The following is a 21,359-nucleotide window of genomic DNA, read 5'->3' as shown; positions in this document are numbered from 1 at the left end:
TTGCGATTCTCAGCGGCAGCTCCATGCAATTCCCGACTCTCCCGTGGCTTGGAAGCACTGTAAAGGCAGGTCGAGAGGACTTTCTTTCGCAGTCGCCTAGTGTACTTTCATACCAGGTTACTGCACAGTTTCTGGTGCCTTGTCTTTCTGCCTTCCCTTGTCAAGTAAATCTCGCCCAATACTCCTTTTCTTTCTTTTTTTTTTTTTTTTTTCTCTTGCAGACCCTTCAGCTGTGCTGCCTCTGTTGCATGTCTCATGCAGCAACTTTAACCAGTGACAGCATCAGTGAATTGAATCATGGTTTGTATAGCTCTTTCTGTGTCTGTGTGTATGAACATTTGCATGGATGCTTTTTTTGGTGGACTGAGCATTTAAAGGGAAGAAGCCACAGTGTTCGGGGAACATAAAGCAAAAGCAAGTTGGCTGCTGTAAAATAGCTAACCGTGGGCAGAGATTAACTTGTTAAGCCCTGTGTGCAAAAGCTAAAAGGAACAATATGTAACAGCAAAGCGAATGAATGAGATGGTAAAAACATCCACATTTACATGTGCGATTAGAAAGATGAATGCGCATGTAGCCCCAACAACAAAACCTCATGTGTCTGTTATGGAAGCAATGAGACAAAGGTAATGAAAAGATTTGGGTGGGAGAGCGGAAGAAGCCATGCAATGCAGGCTAAGGGAAAACAAACCTGGAGAGAAAGGACTTGTGTGAGTGAGAGCTCAGGAGCTGTTTGTTCCCAGGTTGCAGAGACTAACACTTAGATGCTGATGACTTTGGGAAGTTTGAAGTGCAGTATATGCTTTTTATTGGGTGCGAGTGGAAACAAAGTACAATAGAGAACCACACCAGGGTGCAGAAAGGAAAACCCTCTTGCACCCTATCATCTGCTCACTGGGGGATTCCCTCTCTCAAGCAGCTGCTTGCATTTTTTGGCCACCAGCCTGCTTAGCGTCCTCAGCTTCTGCCGTTGATTAACACCGCTCAAGGAAAGTGAAAGTTCTTGAGGTATTGGTTCCACTGTCTAAGGAAAAACAACCTATCACTGGTTATGTTTTCAGCTTACTGTGTGTCCAATAAAGTCTATTTGGGCAAAGAGATTGATAGTTTTTGCAACATCTGTTACAACACAAGAAGGAGGGGGTTTTCTTCTTTTTTAATGGTGTTATTTCAATTGAGGAAGAGAAATGAATTGTTTTACTGTCAAATGCATGGACATCTTTAAGTATTCACAGAGAAATACAGCTCAAAAATGAAATGGGGTTGGGAAGCAGTGTATTCAGCATAGTTACTCCTATAACCAGGAATAGGCGCAAAGGTCCTAGTTCAGCAAATGGCTAAAATTCAGATCCAGCTTCCAGGATGCAAGTGATCCCTGGATGGCTAGATCAACAGCAATGGTAACGTACTTCAAGCTAGGCACCTGCTTATACAGCTAGCTGAATCATGGTCTCTATTTTTTCCTTTCTTAGGTGGTTGTGAGTAGATCTTAGTCTTCTCCTCACAAATAGTTTTGTAATTTTTCACATATTTTATCCAAAACAGTAAACTTCTTTGACATGCAATTAGCAATGGCTGACTAAAGGTTATTAGGTAGGATGTAATCTCTTTTTGCTGAAGGTCAGTTACAATTTGAAACCCAGTCTAATCAAGTCACTACAAAGAGATGAGGTCTCACTCAGTTAAGGCATTAATAAATTAATCCTTTAATCCATTTGAACAAGTGGTACAGTTCTGCAAAGTCTCAGTCATGCCTACCCCTACAGTGATATAACATTTGCTGCATTCTTAGGGAAGGAAAAAAAACTCTCAAACCAGAGCAGCCTTCACATTTGACAGCAATTAATACAAGGGGAGGGGAAAATCTACAGATCTGCTGGTGATGACAAATGTCTTCAGAAGAGCGATTGTGGGAATGTTCACAGCTATGCTAGTTAGTCTGTACCTCTCAGTAGGGCAGAAAGGAAACAAACACAGTTTGAGAGCCTGTGTGACTTACAGGGGTGAATTTATGCAGTCAAGACTATACACACATAGCCTGCAGAGCTTTCAGGCCATTCCCTGAATGAGGGAATGCTTCATGCCACAGTGAAAGCCTGGTGCTTACCGAGTTAGAATGACGCTTACTTGTTGGATACAAAAGCTGATGGCTAACTTTTTATCATTACAGATTATGTATTTGTGACACCTGTCAAAGTGGATTCCAGTGGATCGTACATTTCACATGATGTTTTGCACAGTACTAGGAGAAAGAGATCAACTCAGAGTTCAAAGAGTTCCTTGCACTACAAATTTTCAGCATTTGGACAGGAACTTCACTTAGAACTTAAACCTTCAACCATTTTAAGCAACAGTTTTATTGTCCAGGTACTTGGGAAAGATGGAGTCTCAAATTCTCAGGAACATGAAATTGAGCAGTGTTTCTACCAGGGATTTATAAGGAATGATAGCACCTCTTCAGTAGCAATATCTACATGTGTAGGCTTGGTAAGTGTTTATTTAAAACAAATCAGCATTAAAAGTATTTTCATACATGGAATAGTAGCTGAAGGTATGTATTTTGTATAATATTCAGGATACTATACACCATTTGGTGATTTTCGTAATACCACTAGTTGCTATTGCATTTAACAGAAGAGGTTTAATTATAGCCAATGAACTACATCACACCCTTTGTATTTTTTTGATCACAGTCTTTCAGAAAAAAAAAACCAGAAGACTAGCTGATAGTCCTAGTAATTATCCCATAGCAATTTTCTTTTGTTATGGTTTGTGATATTTTATACTTTTTTGCTTGCTCTTAAGTAAATGCTCTTCCCGCCTTTGTGAACTACAATGAATAAAGAAAAAAAAAATCAATCCATAAGCTTGTGGGAAAAAAATATTATACCTAAGTTTGTCAACTGCTTTAAGGAAGGGTGAATTTCCTAGCTCAGCAGGAGTTATGAACCAATTTCCCTTTGTTTCCTTTGACATTTCCAGCCTTATCTGGGTTTATAAGTCTTGATTAGTTGATCTCTTATGAATGTGTTAAATATCATCATTGCATATTTTCCATTTATAGCTGTCATCCAAGTTTATGAAAAATTATTACTCACAAATTATTTTTTCAAAATACATTTGACAGTGCTCATTGCCTGCAGAGAAGTCTTTACTGATGTAATTCAGAAGAATCATCTACAGAATTAATAGTTACTGATGTTTTTTAGGCTTAAGGCCTTGCACTTGCAAAGCAATCTCCTATGGATGCGGATTAAAGCAGTGACATTTAGGTATATGAAGCTATTTGTATGCTTTGTGGTTGACTAAGGTCCAGAGGATATGTTGGGTCACCCTCTAGAAATCTGTTTTGCAAAGGTACTTGTCCATAAGGGCTATTAAACTGTGTGACTGGACCAAAAAAGGAGCACTTGAGACACCCAGTGTTTCTTTTGAAATAGTAATCAGTGACTTCAGAAGAGGGTGACTCATTAGGAAGAGCTGTTGAATACTGATAACTGGTTGAAGTAGTCTGGATTGTATTTTCAATGCTCTACTTTTTTTCACAGCAAGTTAGAGGAATTAGTATCTTACAGTTCATTTGAACAGTTGCAAACGTCAGCAGGTGTCAGAAACTGGAATGAAGCTTTCTTTTGTGTTTTTTTTTTAAGTTGTGCTTGTAATGCTGAACTGTTAATATTGGATGTGCTTCATTGTTTCTGTGGAAGCTTCATTTTCACAACTGCTAGCTTTTACCATATTTATTCAGAAAAAAAATGTTTTCACTTACTGCAGTGTTTGTCTTTTCCTCTAAGAGAAGTGCTCTACCTACACACAACAGTTACGGTTTGGGTGATCTCCCCTGTTTGGTCACATTTTGTTTTTTAGCATGCTTTATGAGCTAAGTGAAGCTGGGCTTGTCAAGTCTTGTCTGGAGAAGGAAGGTTCAAATCTGCCTCAGGTCATAGAGAAACAGAATGTGGTGATCTTAACTGAGACTGAAATGGATCTTTTACCACTGTCTCGACATAGAGATTGTTATGACTGGCAAGCTTCACTTAGAAAAGATCCAGAAACTGATCAAAAGAGAATAAATATTGTGGCATGAACAAATTTATTATGCAGAACCTTTTTCAGTACCTAGATCATCACCAATTAGAATCTCTCTCTTTCTTTAATCAGTTCCAAGGTTCAATAGATTTCACCTTAAAATGTTGTTTTAAACTGGTAAATGAAGTAAACCTTTACTTATAATAATCTCTGCAGAGTAGGTATCACAAATAAATTATATTTGTTCCTTTCTCCCTATCTATTTATTTCAGTGCACCTAATGAATCCCAGGCAAATTATCAGCAGGATTCTTAGTCTCTCAGTTTGCAAGGCTGCCTTCTTAAAAATGTGTCATCAGCTGTCTGTAACAGCAACCACGTCATTTTTTACTGTGATCCAAATTCAGTAATCATATGTTAAGTCTGGACGCTGTGCTCTGATCAAGAGAACCTTGTGAATAGCTTCTATATCCTCTTTGCACCAACTACTTTTGTCACTTGGTTGCCCTTCTTTCCTATTTGCTTTGTTCACTGCAATTAAACCGAAAGTGGTGTTTCTTCTATATGGTTGGTAGCACTAATCTTTCCATTGTTCCTTTCATTAGCAATAGCTTCTCTACAATAAAACTGCAGTGACCCATTCTTTCAAGCCTGGAACACCACAATGTGATGTGGAAGCAATTGCATTTCAATAGACTACAGGGACTCTTTGATCTAATTTTTTGGATGACCTAGAGTATTCAGTCATTCAGCTGTCTGTTACCTGCCATTGCCTGCAGAGTAGACATTTGAGAGAGTCTATACGAAATGGTTTGTTAGGCAGGATGACCTTAACTTAACACTGGAAAGGAGCAAGAATTTGTTGCTTTGGTATAGATCTATTAAGAGATGTGTGTATCTTAAGTTTTAATAGCTTAGTTGACAGTAAGGCCCCACATTTTTATGCTGATTTGTTGATTTGAGACCAAATGTTTCCATCAGTCAAGACAATTTTCTTGATGTGTCAGAAGGCAAAACTGGAGCTATGCTCTTTATCTGAGTAAGTACTCTAATACATTAAGTTGGCATTTTAGGAGAATGTGTACAAGTTTACTAGGAGTACTGTCTCTTGTCTTTTCATCATCACAGTGTTTAGGTGCTTTGATTTTCAAAAGGAAACTTTCTTTTTTCTGTCTTCTGACCTTTTCTGCTTCAGTCAGTATCCTTTACTTGCTGGAGTATCTGTTATGCAGCAAGAAAGCTGTGATTTTTTAATTTTTTTTAAAATGAAATTAACTTGTATACAAGAAATCTTGTTTAGATCTTCCTAAGTGTCTGCTTCACCATCAGGCATTGAGTAGCAGCATCACACTCAGTGATAAAAGATTATGAGAGATTTATTAAAATTCAGGCTTATGTTGTATATCACACAGACTTGCTCAGTCATTTTATCAAAAATGCTCAAAAGATGGATGTACTTTGTACACCTTCAGAAAAATGTCTTCTGGACTATCTGTGAAGAATATGATACATTCCCTCCAAAGAAGTTGTGATAATTTTTCTCATTTTCCTATATTTTGTTAATACATTCACACTCTCAGGGGTGGTTTTTTTTTAACGCTTACAACTTTGGATCAATAAGTTCACTTATGTTAGTAAATACAAAACTAGTTTCTCTCTTTGGCATCATCTTAATGTGGCCCAAATAGAAATTAATGCAAAATTTCAACTCCTTTCTCCATTGGTATTCATTGTTATTTTTAATAAAATTCTTCTGTTACTCCAGCATGACTTCTGGGAATTTCCTTCAATCCCTTGTACTCTCCCAATTGATATATCCAGGCCATGGCTTTTCTTCCTGCTTCATCCTCTGTTTACGTTCTCCAATTCAAATTCTTCATTCTTCCCAAATTCAATTTTTTTCCAAACTCCTGACCTGAGCTAATTCTTACTTATTCTAATTATATGTTTTATTACTATTATTATTTAGTAATATATTATTACCTATAATTGCCTTTAGCTATCTAATTGGGAGGCAGACTATGGAAATCCACAGAATGCAGGAGGTTTTCAGTTTTTCTGAAGGAGGCAGTGCTGGCCACTGTTCGAATAAGAAGTTGGTTTTTAGGACTTACTCACTGTAGCCATATCTGTATTCCTACCTCATTCCTCTTGCCCCCTTGCCCATTCTCATCCACATGTTGTGCTATCCCATCTGCATTAAAAATAGATATCTGTTGTAGGTTCACCATCTTTGACTCCACTTTCATGATGACATTGTCTCTAAAAGCCTTACTACTGTCTTCCTAGTCTGTGTATAAACTGTGTTGTTTGTCTCTCTTTATATCCTAGTTTTTGTCTCCTTTCTGTCTCCCTACGTTAGGTCTATGTATACATAATCTCTTGTATAAAGTGAGTTGTTTGCAGTCACACAGTAAATCAGGGCAGAATACAAGAGAACCCCAGAGTTGTCAGTTGTGTTCTAGAGACATTCTTAAAAGTAATTTATAACTGTGCATTTAGGAGCAGAAGTCACATTCCCCTTGTGGACAAGAACTCTCACCAAGTCAAACAAGTTTACACTATAGTCCAATACACAACGTAGAAAACAGTGAACATAATGAATGAGTAGTTTATTTTATAGCATTTGTGGGGATGTTGCTGCTATTTGGTGGAGAAGCCAGGTGAGGGTATATAGCAAGTACAAAACATATGCACCCAGCGGAAAGAAACATATGTACAACATAAAGGAACTCTCCTGCCATTACATCGCAGAGGAGACACGCATGTGTATTTTGGGTCAGAGAGAACAGTTCAGGTCCTTTAAAACTATGTGATACACAGTTTTATTGTTCAGGCCAAATTCAGCCCTAAGCAAACGCACTAGCATGGAGGCCTGAGAGACTGCACCTGCTTACGCTGGAGGTGAATGTGGGCCATTCTCTCCCTTTTATTTATGTACCTCAATTAGAAGAGTGGAGTCAGCTTCATGCACTAGCTAGTGCCCTCCTTTGTTTTTGCTAAGATGTGATTGAATCTTTCATTATAAGGGGCCTCTTTCTCTTGTCTCAAGTTCTGTTATGTTTGTTAGTGTCTAGTCAAGGGAAGAGAAAGAGGAGGGAAGGATGAATCATGTTACACTCACCGAGCTGTCAGAGGAGTCTACGACTGGAGAGAGGGTTAGATGTAGCACTGAGAGATAAACAGGAGATGTATTAATTCAATGGAAGTTGTGTGTGCATGTCTGAGGGCAGGACTTTGCTCAAAGTATCAAAGAAGCCACAAAATTAAAGCTTCTTAATGCAGTCTGGCCACCTAAGAGGCAGGCAGGCGAGGCAACTCATGTACCCATTCTTTGTAGTCATTTAATTGCACCCTGTATTAGCATTATTTAAGTTCATGCTAACAACAGCCTCTTATTCCTAGAGCTCACGCTTTAAGTCCAATTAAATATGTTGAGACAAATCCCAAGGTTCTTACGCAGACAAACTCCCATCAAAATCAGTGAGCCAGACTGCTGGTAAAAGTACAAAATAATTGCTGTTCACAATGAGGTTCCTTTAGAAACTTACAGCTGTAAAAATAGGACAAAATTTGGCCCAGTGGGACCTTGAAGATAAACTAAGTACAGAGCTGGTGATTTGACTCATTCTCAAAACTATTTTGGTCCATCCAGAAGCCAATATACAAATCCTATATCTTCTGCCATTATAGCAGCACAACATGAACAGCATCTGGCATATGAGTTCTTTGACTTTCTTTATATTCACACACCATTACATCTCCATCCTTTATAAAACACAAACTGTGTTACAGGTTCATCATTTTGCCCACTGTTTTGATGGACATTTTGCCATTATTCACTCAATAATATGGTAAAGATGAAAATAAGAAAACCCTTTAAAGGAAAATGAGGTGACAATGGGAAAAAGCCATATTCTTGAAGATATTTTAAATTATACTAGACAAATACCAGACACTGTTTCTGGTCTCAGCATTGAATTGACTGCTGATGGGGAATGAATTGTGTTATTAGATTATTGATTGCCCTTCTCCATATCTGTCTGATAAGCTTTCTGTTTAACTCTGGCTTTAGCTCTACAAGACAAAGATAGTGTTATCCCAGGCATTTTGACCCTACTGATTCCTGATGGGTAAGAAATGGAATTGAAGAGAGTTAATGATGGAGAAATAATCTGCCTCTGCTGGACAGGAAAAGTACCAGAGGTTACATTTCTTCCAGGTTTTATATTGAAAAACCTGGAAACCTGGAACATCCATAGAGGACTGTCACTGAGAGCACTTTGGCTCCATCAGCCTGAACACAGTGGGCTGTGGACACAGAACAGCTTGCAAGAGTGCCTACAGGAGCTGGTCCTCTCAGTCATTTTTGCCTGCTCCATTATTGCTCAGCTAGCAGTAAGAGCATGGAAGTTGTTTGTTGGTGTATTTCAGACCAAACTTTAGGCTGTTGTGAGCACTGCTGTTTGTACCCTTAAAGCAGTTCTGGAAACAGGGAGCCCTCCATTTGTACATAGACAGGCAGTTCATCCTGGCCTTTCTTGTTAAGCAGCAGTCTTACCATAACTTCTAAAGAAATTAGTAGACTCTAGCTATACTTGAAACATCAGCATTTTTCTTGCTGTAGCAAAGTCTTTCCACAAAGCTTAGTTCCCACACTTTCCCTAGTCCATTAAAGAAAAGCTTATAGTCAAATGCTCATAAGGGTCAGGGGAGGGTGACCTGTCTGCACAGACTTGACCTCTTCATAACAGGATGTCTTTGATGTAAATGAGGATTTTTATTTTAAGCGCCACTATTTTCATTTGGATCATACCATCTCTGCTGCCGAGAGGCAACATATTCTCTTCTGCACAGCTGTGAGCTGCTGAACATCTAAAATATTTCTCTTTTTCGAGGCAGATTCTAGTAACTAATACCAGCTTTCAGTCACTAATAATTAACCCAAACAACGTTTTATTTCTGTCTTTTTCCTCTTCTTCCTCCACTTCAGAAGTGTTTGAGGAAGATACCAGGCTTGCAGACCTGGCGTGTAAAGGCTTTTGTTTACCCAAAACACAATGACAGTCTGTGAAACTGTAGTTGAAGTCCAACTCAAGCAGCCCACTCCTAGAGCTCTGTACCTGACACATAGCAGTAGAGCGGAAAGCACAGGAGTATCTTGGTTGTGCCCTGGCCCTGCTGCACAGTCCACTTAATTTGAGCAAACAGTGGTATCAAAACTGTTCTTAAACATTTTTTTTCCCCCAAGCTTACTTCCTCCTTAGCCTCTCTGCAAAACCAGTGCCCTGATTATGATGACAGCTTTGTGATTTGCACACTTGTACTCAGTTGGGAACTTGACTTTGATTCAATGTAGGCTGCCCAGTCATAACCGGTCTGGATGGTCACTGGGAGTTTGTTACCAGCTACATAAGCCCCTTAGTCATTTTGGCACCTACAGTTTTTGTTTGTCACAGTTGCGTTTAAGTCTACAAGATATTTAAGATAATGTTTACTAATTTGCAACTTTTTAGGGAAGGGTTTGCGTTTCTGTGGCACAGCACGTCCCATACTCTTTGAAAGAGATGGTAGATTGTCCAGTACTGCAAACAGTGAGAGAAGGATGGAGGTCTAAAAACTGTTTTTGATATCTGTGGTTTTGAAATTTGCAGTCCATGGATGGGGACATGATAAAAGCTGGGGCAACGCTAGACAAAGGCACCCAGAGCTGTGATGCCAATAATATATCGGTCAATTCTTTAAGACAATTTCAGAGCTATTTGCATCTGATTTTGTTCTCTCCTGAGCATGAGTAATGTTGTTGACTTACAGATATATTGCTCTCGAGGGATTTTCTAGAAAATACCTGCTTTCTCTTTTTGGAAGTTGCAGAGTCCAGTGATAACCTGACAGCAGCCCCACTACAGTCAGCAGCCTTCTTAGTCATTAGAAGTACTTCCTCTGACGTGACTCCTGACCACATACAGAAGCTGTTAGCTGTTAGCTGTTACATAACTCTGTAATGGTCTTCTCTCAGTGAGCTGGCAGGAGAGGGGTTAAATTTAGTTATGTCTGCAGTGAGACTTAGCAGTGGACCTACAGTGAGTTTTATCAGCTGAAACTCAGACTTCAGTATCTTTTTTACTCAAAACCACTCATTTTGTGTTAGGAAGGCTTTGACTAGCCCTTAAATGGTATCTGAATTGAATTTTAATGGATAATTACATTACAAACAAGGTTTTCCTCTGTCTTTTTGATCATGTCAGTGGGAGCAGAAATGTTGGTTCTTTCTTGCCTTTTCTTATCCCGTTGTAATCCCAATTCTGTTGCTGCAGGTCTACCATAAATTACAGTATGCTAAAGGAATTTCCTATTGATTTGCTTTGACAGTGATTTGACCAGCTATGTGAATAGCTGATGGAAGCAGAACTTATCTTTGGTTCAGACAGTAGAGCATTGACTAAAGCTTCGAGGTAAACATTTACAGAAGAAACCTGAAATCATAATGCCTTGCAGCTCAGCAGAATTTACAAACATGTATTAATTAAGCTTCAGTACTGGCTTTACTGTGTGTTAGATGAGAACAGCATCCTGGCTCATAATAGGTTGACATCAGTAACCTTTTATTGTTTATCATGCTCGGAAGTCACTAAGAATGAGGGTGAAGAAATGTCAAATAATCAGGTCATATGCAAGTGAATGAGTCTTGATGGTTGAAGCGCAGTACCGTGGGAACCATTATTGTCCAGAGTAATTTCTGGAACGTGAAAGTTAATTTCTTTTTTACAATGTTAGTTCATAAGCTAGGGAAATCTACAAACAAGTTGTACAGTCAGATGAATGTCCTTTTTCTGAATCTCATATGTGGCTGCCCAGCTAGTTCCTGCCAAAAAGTAGTAAAAGAAAAAAGTCTGATGACAAAGATAATAGGTCTTGAAGTTATTCTTACTGGAATAACAAGGCCCAGCACAAACCTGCTTAATAGAAGAGGAAGCTGAGGCAATAAAGTGATATTTACTTGCACAGACAATAGGGCGTTGCCTTTTCACTCTTCTGTGGCATTAGCATTTCTAGCTGCCCCACTATGTACACAGCACACTCATGGCTTTATTCTTTGAGGACTGGATTCTTGCTGTTCACAGCGGGATCACTTGAATGCTTGTGCCTGCCTGCCTAATATATGTTAATTGAAGGACTTTTGTGTCTCAACATCTTTATTAATATTAATGGCATGAGATTTTTAATGGACCTATACAAAATATGCTTGACCTAGCTTGAGCCCTCACTTTTGTTTTTATACTCTGCAGCACAGTGTGGCTTCCAACTAATTTAAGAATGTAATATTATATTCTGTGGCAGAATACACAAACTAACGAAACAGATTACTCTTCAGATCTGCAGTTTCTTTACCATGAGATATAGAATTTATATAACACCAGAATATGATTAGGTTTTTTTAAATCATGAAATTAAAAGCAGATTTGCTTTTTTTTTCATGCAAATTATCACACTTCAGTGAAAAGAGTGAGCATTTAAAAATAATTCTATCTTGAGCAGGCTTGTCTTATGCCACACACTCATTCCTTTTTTAGGAAGAAGTCATCAAAACAGTAAGTCTTAAAATTAGGCTAGACTGAACCTCAAGAAATACTTCAAGTTAATATTGTAATTAAAGTATAAGCTGGTCATGGTAAGGGATAGGTATAAATGCTATAACACAGTCCTGGAGAAGAAAGTTTAAATTTTTCTAAAAATGTGGCTACCCAGTTTCACTTGTTATTAACATTTGACAGAAAGTTATGCTATTTGTTTTGTTAGATGCAAGTATAAATTAAAGATTAAGATACTGATCTTGGCCTAGGGCCAAGATGAATTTTTTTGCAGCCCACTGTGGACAAGAAAAATGCTTCTGTCACTTTTCCCCTTTTTTGCTACTTTTTCTGAAAAAGGATCATTCCTTATAGTCTGCTCTGTGTTACATTGTTTGCAATAGATGTCTATGAAATCACTGTAGAGACCAGTCTACCACAACAGTATCTCCAGCCTCCAGGTTTTTTTCTCTGTTTGCTGGCTTCTCTTCATGCTAGAAGCCATGCTGAAGGCCATATGGCTATTTTCTGCACTCCTAGCATCATGTACTGATGGTCAGATTGTTAACCTGCCTCTAGCAGCAAAAGCTTGAGCAAAGGGGCGGAAGAAGAACAATTTCCAGGCTGAGACACAAGTGAGCAGCTGATGTCTACTGATTCCTGCAGCACAGTATCTTCCACTTTCATAGACAGGTATTTGCTGGTTTATGGGCTTCACCTAAAGCTTGTAGTGAGTAAAAAGTTTTATGCTGACTGCTTTGGATCAGAACCTGGCCTCGGGAGAGTTTTGTTTTCTTCCTCTCTACATCATCTTGGCCCTTGAGTCAAGATACACACCATTTCTTTGGGAAACATTACTACAATTACAATTTGATTTAGAAAGACATTTTGCAAATGGAAGGTACCACTGGCTCATCAAGAAAGTGAAACATATCCATTTCTACTGGCAGACCCCAAAACATATCTTGTAAATAATCCAAAGTGGTGCTGTATAATCAGATTTCACTGAATCAGAAGTGAGATGGAGGAAAACGGCCTACTTGCAGGGCAAAGAAACCCATCTGCGGACTGAGCTTATGCTGTTCTCATGGACCACTTGGACTAGTAACAGCCAGGAGTGAAATGAGGGAGGAGTTCAGGCAGTTTCCCAGAGAACCAGCTGCTGCTACTGCTGCTAGAAGATGCACTGAAATGCTTGGTGTCTGGTGCTTGCACTTGCCAGATACATTTCGGTGTACTAATGCCCAGTGTTTTCATTCTGCTATGCTGCCAGAGTATTACAACAATGACGGAGTAAAGGAAGCACAATAGCCACCAAAAAATATGAAGTCAAGAGTAAATGTAAAGAGGTTACTTGCCCTAATCCCAGTCAGGTCCTGATAAAGTCAAGCCTGGCATTGGGAGTAAAAGAGGCAAGTAGCGTTTGAGCCTTGTTTACCTTATTAGACAGGAGATGGACTTCACAGTTTTTGATCTACAAAAATGTGCAAGGGTATTATCACTTGTCATTCTGGGAACACCTGTGGGACGCAAGACCTCATTCATCTGCTCTTGACAAGAGAGCCAAATAACTGTAGAGAGGAGAACATGTAGTCTGTTACAGAAATAGTTAATTGATTCCTCTGATTCCTGTGATTCCTCTGTCTTACCATTGAGTCCTGGGTGGTCATTTTAACTGCCTGAGGCACAGAGAGTCCTGCGGGTCTCACTTAATGAAGACCATCCATGAACCCAAATATGGTGGGAGCCATGACAGAACAGCATACAGTTGGTGCCATGTGTCACTGAACATCAGACTAATGGTAGGGTGACAAAGGCTTGCTTTCTGCATCAGCCTGTGCGACAGATGAAATAATACCAACGAAAGGACAATTTGGACCAAAAGCTGAATCAGAAAGAAAGGCTGATAGATTACCATAGACAGTTGAAACTGGGAACAAAAATGTGCCAGACTTCGGTCTTGGCCTGTGAATATTGCACCAGTTCTATTTACAGGTTCTCAGCTTTTGGGTTATAGTGCCACGAGAAGTTTATTTTTGTTGTCATTTTCCAAACATTTCTTGAAAACTAGCTTTCTGGTGCACAGAATAACACCACGACACTAAATTAATTGGAAATAGCTTGAGGGCTGAGGGAATAGTATATTTTTTTTGTTGTGGCTGTTCACATGATTTATTTAATCATTTTAAAGATTAGTTTGGGGAAGTCAGGAACACGCTCTAATGTGAGAAACAAAACAGAAGGAAATGTTATTCACCCAGAATGAAGGTCTGTCTTCTGCAAACTAGCATTTGTGCATAGCAATGTTCACTCTACCTCCACAGCCCTACTTCTGTGTTAGGTTTAACAGAAGAAGATGTGGAGCATTTCCCCATGGGGCTATGTTTCCTGCTCACCATCAGCCTGCTCTGAATAGTGCCCATGTGCTCCAAAACACCTCCATGGATATGCCACATGCCCTTAATGACAGCTTAGCCTCTGGACCTGACTTTTTGCATTTTACTTGCCAATAATAAAGAAGGTAAATTTATATATATACACACATACATCTCTATACCAATGCACTGAATTGGTGCCAATCCTTTAAACTTGATTTTACAAAGGACAGTGCAATTCAGTGTCCATTGTCTGTGAAATATTAATATATTTGTATTTCTGTAAAGTTGCATGAGGTGATGTTCTTTACAACTGTTATGTCTTCTGCCATTCAATAACTATATTATGTGCTAGCAAAATAGTAATTATCATTTAAATAAACACCTTTGTGTTTCTTCCAGGAAGGGACTTAAATTTTAAAGAGAAGGTTGATGTGATTTGTCTCTGATTTTTGTAGTAAGTGGATGATGGATGTAGGGTTATTGCAAAAACTGATAATGTAGAGGATGTATATCAGTCTTGCATGACTTCTATCATTATATGTTAAAAGAATAAGTCACCCTAAGTCTGTAAATTATCTTATAAAATTTATTTACTCTTGAAAAAAAATCAAATTTATTTTGGATTGGTGAAATTTGTGAGAATTAGTAATAGTATAAATAATTTGAAAAACTATGAAAGTTCAGTGTCCCATTCTAGTCTTTTCGAGGGATTCGGTGGAGGCGTATAAAGAGGAGCCCTGGACAGGCAGTGATCAAATGTGGAATCTTGGGCTGAAACTATTCCAACAGGATGGGGAGTGTAGTTTAAACCCTCTCTTATCTTACCAGCGTTCTTGTGCATGCTAGCTCTCCACAGCAAGATGTTTGATTGATTCATAGCTACTGATGGGCAGTTTAAGATTACAAAGCTTTCAATTTCCTTGTTCCTGACAGATAAAGAGGGTGGGCATTTCCTGATTATATGGTATACATTCAAAATATTTAAGTTCCCTATGGTGCTGTTTGTGACTAATTTACTTCCATAGCACATTAACACTGCTGGTTTTATGCTGTGGGAGGAGTGTATAGTGTAACATGCTGTGAAGAGAGGAAATGTTTCGCAACAAGAGGTCCTTCTGGCTTTTCCTCTGTTTACGTTACCACCTGGAAAGAAGAAAGGTGGAGTAAATGACTGATGATCCAGATGGATTGCACGAACAGTCACATCTTCAGTCATGGCACATTAAGCTGGGCAAATTCACACAGAGAAGTGGCATGATTGCACTTTAACTCCTGGAAGCACATATAATCTTATGTAGGAAAATGTGTAGCCACAAATAGGGCTTGACTACTTTCATGGCAGTAGTCTTTTGGCAGGCAGTGCCCTTTTAGTGGCCACTGAGCAGCCAGATTAGTTTGGGGAAAAGTCAGGGATACACTAATGTGAGGTACAGGGGCTTGAGGATTGGCTCTAGCAGAGAAGTTATAATCTGAGAATTATAAATCAGTGGCTGTGCAAGTGACACGGAGCTTCAGAGAGACTCAGAATGGGAGGACCACATTTTTCACTTTTCACGTTCACTTTTCTAATTCTTGCCTATGAAAGTAGGCAAATTATCTCTTGTTTATGGGAGTTTGTGGGCTTTGACGCACTACTTACTTGACTCATACAGCACTTCTCAGCACACCAAGTGTATCCAGATTTCTAAGGGCTCAAGACACAACAGCAGCTAAGCTGCGCAGCACTTCTCTCAAGTTATGCCTGAAGTCCACAGAGAGCAGCCGCTGGCTGCAGTGTGGCATGGAGTGAACTCAAGTCTTCTGTTCTGTGGTGTCAGGACAGAGCAGAGAGCACACTCAGGCCCTAGGACTAGGAACTACATAGGAGATTGAAGTGTCTGTAACTCTCACACACTTCCTTGATGCCCCAGAGCCTCTGCGACCTTGACAGCACATTCCTTTTCTTTGAACCTTTTTCTTACCAATGCTTAACTTGACCTTTGCTTAACCTACTGTTCAGTAGATTCATTGCAGAAAGAAGGTCAGGCTGCTTAGGAAATTTTGCCTCCTAAATCTTCTGCTGATTTTTTTTTTAATCATCCTTTTATAACTTTGCAGCATGCTGAGCTGTCAACAAATTCCATATAATTGTATCTCCCTTGACTTTGCTGCATTTTTATTTCAATAAGGAGGCCTATAGTGTTTAACATAGTGGCAACATCTGTGGCAATGATTTCTAAATTTCTTGGACCAATTTAATATAAAGAATATCTCACAGAAAAAGTTGCTTTCAGGCACAACCCTCCCTTTGTCACTTTATCTTTCCTATTTCCTGAGATCTCAGAGATCATCACAGGGTTACTTAGATCTTTGGTGCTCCACAGACTGTATTTTGAGAGCCTAATATCTAAGGTAGTGCACTGAAAACACTACTGTCCAAATGCTTTCATGAAGAAATGCTATTCACTTGCTTGAAAATCATAGCAAATGGTGCTTGCTGACACAGCAATCAAAGCCCTCCCTTCTTGGATTAGTTTCTGCGGGACTCTGTAGAAATGGGAACCTTTACATCCTCTCCTCAGCTGCTTCTGTTCTCATTTCTGATTCTCAGAGATGTATAATAGAACTGATTTCTTCAATGAAAAGATGTAAGTAAATGTCTTTTCATACTTTTCTTAAGACTCATCCGTGCTAAACAGTCACATAATTCACAGGCTTATACTAAAGTCTGCTTATAGTAAAATCAGTGTAACCTTTCATGACCAGTTTAGTTCTGCAGGCCTATTCAGTAAGTACAACTCAAACATGGTTCTGAATATCTGAAAACTGTTGTGTTAACACGCCAAATACTGGTTTAGACTTGTATGTTGTACTCTGACCTTGTCAGTAGACAGGATGTCGGGAGATGTAAATTGATGTATTGGGTTGAAGAATGGATTCACCTCACTTTATGCTGAAAATCTGGACAATATTAAGGTAGTATTACTGTTTCAATTTTAAGACAGTTATGGCATGACGTTTCATTTTGTACCAAACCAGGACCTCTTTGTGGCAGTTTTTTGCATGTCATCATAGTTATTTCTACTGCAGAGATTTCTGTAGTAAGAAAATTGTACTGAAAATTATTTCTCATCAAACTTTCATTTGTAGTAGTATTAAAAACTTTTCTAGTCTGGAACAAATCCACCCAGGTTTCCTGCTTTTAATTTCAGTACAGTTACACCAGCAGAGCAGTTATAGCATGCTCACCTCTGTGCATCATTCCCTTAAAATAGAAACATAGGCTAATTTGTGGGAGAGAGGAGTGTGAATGAGTGTGCACAGTTTTAAAGCAGGACAAGGATTAGTGCAGTATGTCTGAGCAGTGCCGATGGGTAGCATTTGGCTAGAAGCAGGAAAACAAAGAATCTTTGGACCCATGGTACACTTGGCAATATAATATTGCGAAGGCAGGTTTCATGGCTGTAAATGGTGCCTACAAATATGAGGCTTTTTCATGACATGGAATATAGATGTAAGTTACTACATTTATCTTAGCAAATAACTCACTTATTCAAATGCCCATTGTAAACTAAGATTGGGATGCTAAGGACATTTGTATGGTTTGTATGGTTATCTAAATGTTACATGGAGTTGGCATTATACAGGTTTATTAACGTTGTGAAAAACTGAGAAAGTGGTGAGGTCTTCTTTTAACTCAGTGGATCTTTGGGATGATGTCCTGTATTTCAGGTTTAATAGTATGAATTGCGTTCAAGGTGTTACTGATTTGCCATTTCCTGGAAAAAAAAGAATGTGATTCAGACACACCTAGGCTGCTGTTCTGTTTCAAAGAGGTGATTACAGCAAAAGAAGCGAAGATGAAATTTATTCTTTCTTGCTTTCACGGTGATGCTAAGTAGTCACACTTTCTCCATAGGCGTGTGAAAAATAGAAAGCATTATAGCAAGGGAATTCCTGGTTATGACCAAACTTATCAACCTTCTCAGACTCCAATGAATGTGCCTGCATATTTCTGGGTCAAATACCATGTAGCGTTGTTGTTCCTGTGAGTGAGGTCACATAGCAGAAGCCCATCCAGTGATGTGCCAAGGGACAGATCATGGGCAGAGCCATGTTTGAGGAATGTGTCTTTGAACAGGGCACTTGCCAGCATGGAGCCCTGCTAAGTGGCATGTACCTAGCTATGCTGTGACCTTCTGTGCTTAGTGCAGCTGGTCACTGGATCACAGCTTAAGCTACTGAGTGACATCCTGAACGCTGTGGCTGCAGCTTATAGTGAGGAAGATGGAGACATTTTTATAGAACAACCCAACTGGGGTCAAATGTAAACCTTCACAAGTCTCTCTTGAGCATTTACTGGGTTGATTACAAAATCCTGCCTATAAAACTAAGAAATAAGGAACAGATAAGTTGAATTGCTGAAGAACTGGGAGTTTAATCCAGATAACTCGGGCGCCAGCCTGACATTCTCACTCTTGGGCCATCTTTGCTTCTTGTTTTCTATTCCCTTAATGGCCTAAGCTCTTTTGTTCCCCTCCCTTTCTCCTTCCCACGTAGATATTTCAACATATGTATATGTCTGTGTATGCGGAATATCAGCAAAGCTGATACTTTGCTCCCTACGGAGTTCCTTGTGACCACTCTCTCATGTAACTAATCCATAGCAATGTATACTCCAACAAGGAAAATTAAAAGGTTGGGAACCACTGACCTAACTTCTTAGTAAGCAATACAGCTGGCAATCAGATGTAACCCGAGCTCCTCGTTACTGGAGCTGCCTGAGCTATTCATAGCAAAGTAAAATTGCTATGGGAATTGAGCTGGATTTATTTTGTTTGAATGCAAATTATCCCAGGTCAGACAGGCTCAGATCTTCTGCCCCCTCAAATTCATTTGCATCAGCTCTGCCAGGCTGAAGCTTTTATCTGGAGGATCTTCGCCGGAGAAAAGTGGGTATGGGTAGTGAACCGCCACTGTCTAGAGCATTTGCCTTGGGGCTTTGATGCAGCCAGTGTAAGTAAGTCACTGTGAAGTCAAGACCTCTGAACAGAGTGAAGGGTCCATCATCAGCTAGCCCTATGTGGTGTCCAAGTGCATTGGGTAAATGTCTCTATTGTCTGCAACTTCAACAGGGTATCTTGTAAGGGAGAGGGAGTCTTTCAGCCTTGTCTGCCACTCTTACTCAATGGTATGAAATGTTCTTCTGAAAGGTCCAGCTGCTAATGTCCCATCATCATAGGAAAAACTGCATTTTCACTAAACGGCCCCCAAGTTTGATTCTAGTACACATGATCATAAAGGGTAAAAAACCCTCTTAAAAACTCAGTTGAAAATGGTGCAAGAAACCAGAAAGAAAATAAAACACCAAAGCCCTTCGGCATTATTTTAAAAAATCTCATAATTTATAGTGTTGTTTCCTGCAAGGCCTGATTCATGACTTTTAATGTTTGGAGTTGCATTTCTGATAGGGAGGAATGTTCCTGATCAGAAACACTCAAGCAAGCATCTGTTAATGCTAAGTACCTATGGAAAAGAATTTCCAAGTACTCATTTTAGTTATCTATCATCAGTTCTTTTTTTTAAGCTCTTCATTTTCTGTGTCACTATTCCCTAATCTTATTGGGTTTGCCTTTATCACAACTATAGGACCAGAAGATCCATTAAGAAGGCATGCACTTTCCCTAGAATATTAGTACATCTGAATTCCATCCAGATAAAATCGATTAGCTGTACACAAAGGAGGAGGAGAATCTTGCCAGAACATTTTCATTGCACCTAATCCTTCAAGCAGCATGAATAATTCATAGCAAACCAACCTTAGGGTGAAATTCTGCCCTGTCCAAAGATCTGTTAAAGATCTAGGCATCTTGAAGTCACGTTTCAGAGATTTAAGAGGAACATAAATGGTGCTTTTATTTGGTGCTGTTACACAGAATGAGAGGACAGAAGGCTGCATTTTCTACGCCTCAAAATTTCCAAAAGGTACACCTCCTCTCACACTTCAAGGATTCTTTTAAACTAACCATTCGGTTACATGGGATGCTAGATTAGGGGACTAAGCTACCTTCTGAAGTCAGTTGTTCTGTTATTCTTGACGTACCGTAAGTAACTAACCAACTGTAAGACAGCACATGACAAATAGTGGGCTGCCTCTTTTTAGGAAAAGTGAAGCATAAATGCATTCATAAAACAATCGTGCTGTTTCCTGTTTGCTTTATGATGGATTTCAGAACTGTCATAACTAATAAAATATCTAGATTTTATCTTACAGTTGCAGGGATTTGCTTAAACAGGCAATACCAAAGTGCTTGTACAGCTACCAAGCCTAAATTTGAGCTGTTGGTTTTAGCTAATTGCTTTCCAGAACTATTATGGCAAGCCAAAGAGCCTTATTAATGGAATCATTAATGAAGTGATCTTGAGTGCAACTTGGTAAACCTTTGGCACTTAAATATTATTAGTATATAGTTAGTGTCATAATGCTGTAGTTTATGTTAGTATTTTTCTTCTGTTCATTTGTCATGCCTATTTCCATTTAAAAAAAAAACAACACAAGAAATGAGGGAGCTCACGTACTGACAAGCAAGTATTTAATCTGTGGCAAAGCAATCAAATTTGTGTTAGTTCTAGAATATCTCATTACCCTGCAATAAATACCAATTTAATACATTTAAATACCAATGTGACTGGTTCAATTACCTTAAGTGTAGGAACAAATAAGAATATTTCCTTATTTGCCATATGTTGACAGAGGGTTGCATAAAGATGTTTTAAACAAGTTCAGTCAACTGCAGAAATACAAAGGCACTATTCAGAGATAACTCTGTCTTTGTTCATATAGGAATAATTAAAGACATGCAATTTTGTTACCTTGTTTTAATAATTGCTGAATGTTCTGCATAGTACTTCTTTCGAGCAACCAAACAGAGTAGTCTTTCATGACTAACTCAGACTGGCAATTTAAACATAGTACTCTTCTTCTGGCAGATCCTCAGATAATAAAATGCTATATTGTTAAGAACTCTTAACATTTTACATTTGCAAGAAATCTACATTATGTTAGAAAACAGAATAAATTGAGTTATTTTTGTGAGTCACTCAGAATCTAAAGAAAAATGTTATCTGCTGTACAACTCTCAAGTCAGAATAGGCATCCAGTGATTCTAATGCTTCTTTCATGATAAAAATATTTTAGTGTGTATAAAGTCCATTACTTTAACCTAAACATTTGCTGTGGTACAGAGCCAGATATTCCAATCTGGTGAAAATCAGTAAAGGTCTGCTGAGGTTATTCTCATCAGCTAAGGACCCAGTCCAATAAAACATTATATTTGTACTTCCCTGACTCAGGGGTAGTCGTCAGTAACTGCCCATGTACAGACTTGATACTTTTCTGAATG

The 21,359-nt window shown here is 38.9% G+C and overlaps 1 protein-coding gene across 1 annotated transcript in view; it reads left to right on the top strand.

The window, feature by feature from the left end:
• The first annotated feature begins 248 nt into the window (after positions 1-248).
• ADAMTS18 (ADAM metallopeptidase with thrombospondin type 1 motif, 18) overlaps positions 249-21,359 on the top strand; it is a 78,149-nt gene continuing 57,038 nt past the window's right edge. The window contains exons 1-2 of the mRNA XM_010585160.1: positions 249-300; positions 2,171-2,487. Of these exons, the coding sequence (XP_010583462.1) occupies positions 249-300; positions 2,171-2,487 (369 nt within the window). The remainder of the gene's footprint in view (positions 301-2,170; positions 2,488-21,359) is intronic.

The sequence above is a fragment of the Haliaeetus leucocephalus genome, unplaced genomic scaffold, assembly GCF_000737465.1.
Source record: "Haliaeetus leucocephalus isolate CR32 unplaced genomic scaffold, Haliaeetus_leucocephalus-4.0 Scaffold92, whole genome shotgun sequence".
Taxonomy (NCBI): domain Eukaryota; kingdom Metazoa; phylum Chordata; class Aves; order Accipitriformes; family Accipitridae; genus Haliaeetus; species Haliaeetus leucocephalus.
This window is presented reverse-complemented; position numbering and strand designations above follow the sequence as displayed.